This window comes from Merops nubicus, unplaced genomic scaffold (assembly GCF_000691845.1).
Source record: "Merops nubicus isolate BGI_N331 unplaced genomic scaffold, ASM69184v1 scaffold40897, whole genome shotgun sequence".
Taxonomy (NCBI): domain Eukaryota; kingdom Metazoa; phylum Chordata; class Aves; order Coraciiformes; family Meropidae; genus Merops; species Merops nubicus.
This window is the reverse complement of record NW_008620362.1, coordinates 1,884-7,551: the sequence shown is the minus strand read 5'-3', so window position 1 is coordinate 7,551 and position 5,668 is coordinate 1,884. Positions and strand designations below refer to the sequence as shown.

The window sequence follows — 5,668 nt, the reverse complement described above, 5'->3', positions numbered from 1 at the left end:
GCACACCCAAAACAGTGACTCTCAGCTCCCACCCTCAGCCCTGGGGTCCTCTGTGACCTTCTCCCTGCAGATATCGACGAGTGTGACCGCCAGCCCTGTGGAAATGGGACCTGCAAGAACACAGTTGGCTCCTACAACTGCCTCTGCTTCCCTGGCTTCGAGCTGACCCACAACAACGACTGCATGGGTGAGCTGCACGAAGTCCTCACCACGTGGGTCACTGGTGGGGGTCAACGTGGCAACAACGGCCGTGAGGCTTGGGGCAACCCCAGGGTGGCACGGAGGGACTCAGCTCTGGGTTGTCCCCCTGGGGCCGTGGCTGCAGAAGGCACCTCGGGGTGTCACCAGGGCTGGTTGTAGGTGTGGGAGGCGTGGGGCTGGTGGAGGTGCCAGGCTGACACGTGCTGTGCCCATCTCGTTTCCCTCCCACAGACATTGATGAGTGTTCATCCCTGGTGGGGCAGGTCTGTCGGAACGGGCAGTGCATCAACAGCGTCGGCTCCTTCCAGTGCCTGTGCCAGGAGGGCTACGACAGGACCCCTGATGGCAAGAACTGTGTAGGTGAGTTGGCCAGGCAGCAGGTTGGTCCTTCTCGAGGGGTGGAGCTGTATGTTGGCACCCTGAAGTGCTGTGATGGGTCACCAAGCTGGACCCCTCCGTGGTGACTGGGTGGTGGACTCTGCAGAGCCTCCCACAAAGCCCCAAGTCCTCTAGAGCCAAATTTGGGTCATCTGACTGCCCATGGAGAGCTGGACTGGGCCCCACCGTGCCTGCATCTCCCTCCCAGCAGTGCAGGGGACCAAGCCAGTCCCTTGCCATGTGCTGGGACCTGCAGGCAGCATGGAGAAATGTCCTCTCTGTGCCCCTAAAGCATGCAGAGATGTGCCAGGGGTGCTTTGGGAACCACCCTGCAGGCAGGGGCCGTGGGGGCAGCCAGGCACATGGTGCTCTGGGGCCTTGTGCCCACCACTGTGCCTCCTGCAGCACCACATCCCAGAGGGCTGAGCCCATCTTCTCATCTTTTCCAGGTAGAGCATCCTGGAAAATGTCTTTCTCTTGTCTTCTCTTGCATCTCCTGGGCCAGGCAGGGTGCCCTGGCACTCCAGTCCTCCGAGCTGGGCACGGAGCTCAGTGGTTATTTCCCTTCTTCTGCAGACATCAACGAGTGTGTGAGCCTGCCTGGGACCTGCTCCCCAGGCACCTGCCAGAACCTGGAGGGCTCCTTCCGTTGCATCTGCCCCCCTGGCTACGAGGTGCAGAATGACAACTGCATTGGTAAGGTTGGCTCCTGCCTCCTCCTCTGCCAGCACAGCTCCTGCTCACCTCGGGCTGACCACGTTAGAATCAGGGTTGGGAAGGACCTCTAGGATCATCAAGCCCAACCTCCATCCCAACAGCTCCCTAACCACCAGGCTGTAGCCTCAAGTGCAGCATCTACTCATGTCTTGAACCCCTCTAGGGATGAGGGCTCCACCACCTCCCTGGAGGGCTCTTCTTGAGGGTGCTGGGGCGTGCAGCACCACCCCCAAATATCTTCCTGAGGGCAGCTGGACACAGAGGAAAGCAAGACCTGTCTCCATGATGGAGGAGGCTCAGTGGTTTTGCCATGCCCTGGTCTCCTCACTGCCCCATCTGCCCCGTGGGTGGGTTAGGGGTCAGGGCTGGGGTGACGTCCTGAGGCAGCAGAGCTCTCCAGACATCACAGCTTCAGCTGGTTCACCAGCAGTGACCTGTAATATATCCTTGGTGCCCTCAGACATCAACGAGTGCGAAGAGGAGCCCAACATCTGCCTCTTTGGGACCTGCACCAACACCCCTGGGAGCTTCCAGTGCGTGTGCCCTCCAGGCTTCGTCCTGTCCGACAACGGCCGGCGGTGCTTTGGTGGGTGCAGCTCCTCCTGGTGGGGCTGGGAGCACAGAGGTCCTGGGTGTCTCCATGACCTCTGGGCTGCCCCATCCTCCAGACACTCGCCAGAGCTTCTGCTTCACCCGCTTCGACAACGGGAAGTGCTCTGTCCCCAAGGCCTTCAACACCACCAAGGCTCGGTGCTGCTGCAGCAAGATGCCAGGAGAAGGCTGGGGAGACCCCTGCGAGCTGTGCCCTCAGGAGGGGAATGGTGGGTGTGCTGGGACCTGGAGATGGCTGCCTGGGTGGTGGGGAAGGTGTGAAGGGCAGCTCAACCATCCACCAGCGTGGGTTCCTCCACTTCCCTCACTGGGCTGCAGCGTTCCCTGGGTCTCCAGCGACCCCAGTTGGGCTCATTTCTGCTTTGGATGCTCTCTGGGTTCTCTGTAAGGCTTTAGACCCAAGAGAAGCTGGGGTTTTGTGGCCTCCCATGGGCAGGGAGCTGTCAAGCTCTCACTCCTGCTCTAGAAGCCTCCAAAGCACGTTTCAACCTCTGTGAGCAGAAGCACTCGTGAGCTCATCTCACTCCTCTGCTTTCTTCCAGTTGCCTTCCAGGAGCTGTGTCCATATGGCCATGGAGCCATCCCAGGTCCAGGTGACACCCGGGAAGGTAAGATCTGATCTAAGGATGAGAAGAAGTTTGATTGGGGGGGTTTTGGGGGGAGAATTGCCTGGGAGCAACCCAACTTACACTGCCTGGAGAGCAGGGTTGAACCCCAGTGCAGGAAGGGGGGACGTAGACCTGGCTGCCCTCCCAGCCTCATGGTCTTCCATCGCTCCCCAGAGGTCAAGAGCTCAGCTCTGGAGGGGGAAGATCTGAGATGCCACACCAATCCTGAGAGGAGGGGGCTGTGCTGGGGGGTACGTGCTCCCAGGGGGTTTCAATTGCCTTGGTGTCCCTTCCAGATGTCAACGAGTGCTCGGAGAATTTGGGGGTGTGCATCAACGGGGCCTGCATCAACACTGATGGCTCCTTCCGCTGCGAGTGCCCCTTTGGCTACAACCTGGACTACACGGGGGTCAACTGTGTGGGTAAGAGCCTGCAGGGGGGCACCTCCTCCCTCTTGCCCTTCCCCTCAGAGGCTACGAGCACGTCCGTGAACGTTTGTGTGTGTGGAGAAGGAACTAGCTCCTCCCCCCCCGTCCCTTTGGTGTTGCCCTCCTGGGTCTTGGATGACCCAGACCCAGCTTGTTTGATGCTCTGGCTGCAAGAAGAGACCACCCTGCACCTTTCCCACCCACCTAACGTGGCCTTGGCTTCCTGCAGACACCGACGAGTGCTCCATTGGCAACCCCTGTGGGAATGGCACCTGCACCAACGTGGTGGGGGGCTTCGAGTGCGCCTGCGACGAGGGCTTTGAGCCAGGCCCCATGATGACATGTGAAGGTAACGCCCCTTGGGGCCATCCCTTCACCCCCCTTGCACCCTGGGCCACGTGTGGGACCCCACGGGGTGGCTGCAGTCAGGTCAGCCTCCAGTGGGCAGAGCAGAGAAGGTCCCTGGGGCTCATCTCCACGGGGGTGTGGCCAGCAGCGCTGGTCCCCTGAGGCTTCCTCTGGGGCTGGAGTCCAGGAGGAGGTCCAGAGACCTGCCTAAGTGCAGGAGCTGCCTCACCAGGGAGTCAGGACCTGTTGAGACAGCAGATGTCTGTCCCTGTACACTCAAAGACCATGGCAAGAAGCCTTGGTGGAAAAAAAAGTTCTTGGGAGGGGGGGATGTCTGTGCTGGGGAGCTCCACTGCTGTTACTGCCCAGCTGACCTGCTGCTCTCCTGCCTCCCAGACATCAACGAGTGCTCACTCAATCCCCTGCTCTGTGCCTTCCGTTGCATCAACACCTTTGGCTCCTACGAGTGCACTTGCCCAGCTGGATACGCCCTCCGAGAAGACAGGAGAATGTGTAGAGGTAAAACCTCCTTCAGGGCAGGTCCAACCCTCTCCCCACCCCCCCTGTGCTTAGCTGGTGTCCGTACAGAGAGAAGTTCTCCCTTGAACTTCTGAGCTGGCTTCTCTGGGTGTTTCTGGGCTCACTCTCACCTGCCTTGGTGTCTCTGCTGCGTGCCAGCCAGCCCGGAGCAAGGCAGGAGGGGTGGGTGGAGCAGTGGAGGGGTGGGCCCTCGCTTCCTAGTCATCCCCAGGGCTGTCCCAGCAGAGCTGGTGGGTTGAAGGTGGTCTCACGAGGTTCTGGGTTGCAGATCTGGACGAGTGTGCAGAGGGGCTGCACGACTGCGAGTCACGAGGGATGCTCTGCAAGAACCTCATCGGCACCTTCATGTGCATCTGCCCCCCAGGAATGCAACGCAGGCCCGATGGAGAGGGCTGCACAGGTACCAAGGACCAGGCTGGGCAGGGTCCCCCCTGGGGCTGGAGACCCTCCTCTTCCAGCCATTGGCCTTTATTTCATGTCCTTCTGTCACACGGCTCCTCCCCAGGGCTTCCCGTCTGTCAGAACATCCTCTCTGTCCTCCTAGATGCCTACAAAACTTCTACACCCACAAAACTTCTGTGCATCTCTGGACACTCGTGGGTCTGGAGTGTTCCAGCACAGCATTATGCCACGTGTCCTTGGCTGGGTCAAGCTGCTTAGCTCTGAGCTGCTTTTGGAAGGGCCAGGACTGGACAGCCCAGATTGGTCCAGCAGGATGGCAGAGCCCAGCTCCACCTAAGCCCAGCACCTTGACCACTTCCAGGTGGCCAATGTACAAACCAAAGAACCCATTCCCTCAGCCACCTTGCCTTGGGAGAGAGATCCAGGGCAGGCAGATGTGTCCCTCAGAGGTGATGGTGCTCCTCAAGGACACCACGAAGCCCCTTCCAAACCGACCGCTCGCTCGGGGGAGGCTTCAGAAAAGCTGAAATTCACCCCGTGCCTCACCACAGCTCTTGGTGGTTCCATCCTAGATGAGAACGAGTGTAGGACCAAGCCTGGGATCTGCCCCAACGGCCGCTGCCTCAACACAGTGGGGAGCTACCGCTGCGACTGCAACGAGGGCTTCGAGGTCAGCCCCTCTGGCACCGAGTGCATCGGTGAGTCCCCGCTGCTGGGGGCTCCCAGGCAGCCTCCCTGGAGCAGCACACGGTGCTTTTGGGGGCTTTCAGGGTTTCTGAGAGGGAAGGTTGTTGGGAAAAGCATCACCTTGGCCTGCTAGAGTCATCCCAACCGTGGTACTTTCCATGGTGGAGGTGGGACAGGCTCCACAGGCTGCTCGGTGGTCCCTGGTGCTGACACTGTCTCGGGGTGTAGAACTGTGAAGGTTGGAATAGAACTCTGAGATCCTCGACTCCAACCATCACCCAACACTCCCACGACCACCAAACCCTGTCCCCAAGTGCCACATCCACACATTTCTTGAAGGGAGTGAGACTCCAGCACCCCCCTGGGCAGCCTGGGCCAACCCCTCACCGCTCTCTCAGTGAAGAAATTCTTCTCCATCTCCAATCAAAACCTCCCCTGGGGCAACTTGGGCCCATTTCTTCTCTTCTTGACCTTGTGTCCCCACTCTGTGCATCCAGACACCCGCCAAGGATTCTGCTTCACCGAAGTGCTGCAAACCATGTGCCAGATGTCATCCACCAACCGCAACCTGGTCACCAAGTCGGAGTGCTGCTGCAACAGTGGGCGCAGCTGGGGCCCCCAGTGTGAGCTCTGCCCCCTGCCTGGAACTGCCCAGTACAAGAAAATGTGTCCCCATGGACCTGGGTACTCCACTGATGGGAGAGGTGAGCTGGGACCCAAATCACAGAACCTGGCACGGTGGGGAGG

The 5,668-nt window shown here is 59.9% G+C and overlaps 1 protein-coding gene across 1 annotated transcript in view; it reads left to right on the top strand.

The window, feature by feature from the left end:
• Positions 1 to 70: 70 nt before the first annotated feature.
• Positions 71 to 5,668, top strand: part of LOC103776579 (fibrillin-2-like) — a gene marked incomplete at both ends in the record, with an annotated part of 7,478 nt that continues 1,880 nt past the window's right edge. Inside the window, 12 exons of the mRNA XM_008944093.1 lie at positions 71 to 187; positions 433 to 561; positions 1,156 to 1,275; positions 1,757 to 1,882; positions 1,965 to 2,117; positions 2,451 to 2,516; positions 2,813 to 2,938; positions 3,174 to 3,293; positions 3,689 to 3,811; positions 4,101 to 4,232; positions 4,807 to 4,932; positions 5,419 to 5,625. Of these exons, the coding sequence (XP_008942341.1) occupies positions 71 to 187; positions 433 to 561; positions 1,156 to 1,275; positions 1,757 to 1,882; positions 1,965 to 2,117; positions 2,451 to 2,516; positions 2,813 to 2,938; positions 3,174 to 3,293; positions 3,689 to 3,811; positions 4,101 to 4,232; positions 4,807 to 4,932; positions 5,419 to 5,625 (1,545 nt within the window). The remainder of the gene's footprint in view (positions 188 to 432; positions 562 to 1,155; positions 1,276 to 1,756; positions 1,883 to 1,964; positions 2,118 to 2,450; positions 2,517 to 2,812; positions 2,939 to 3,173; positions 3,294 to 3,688; positions 3,812 to 4,100; positions 4,233 to 4,806; positions 4,933 to 5,418; positions 5,626 to 5,668) is intronic.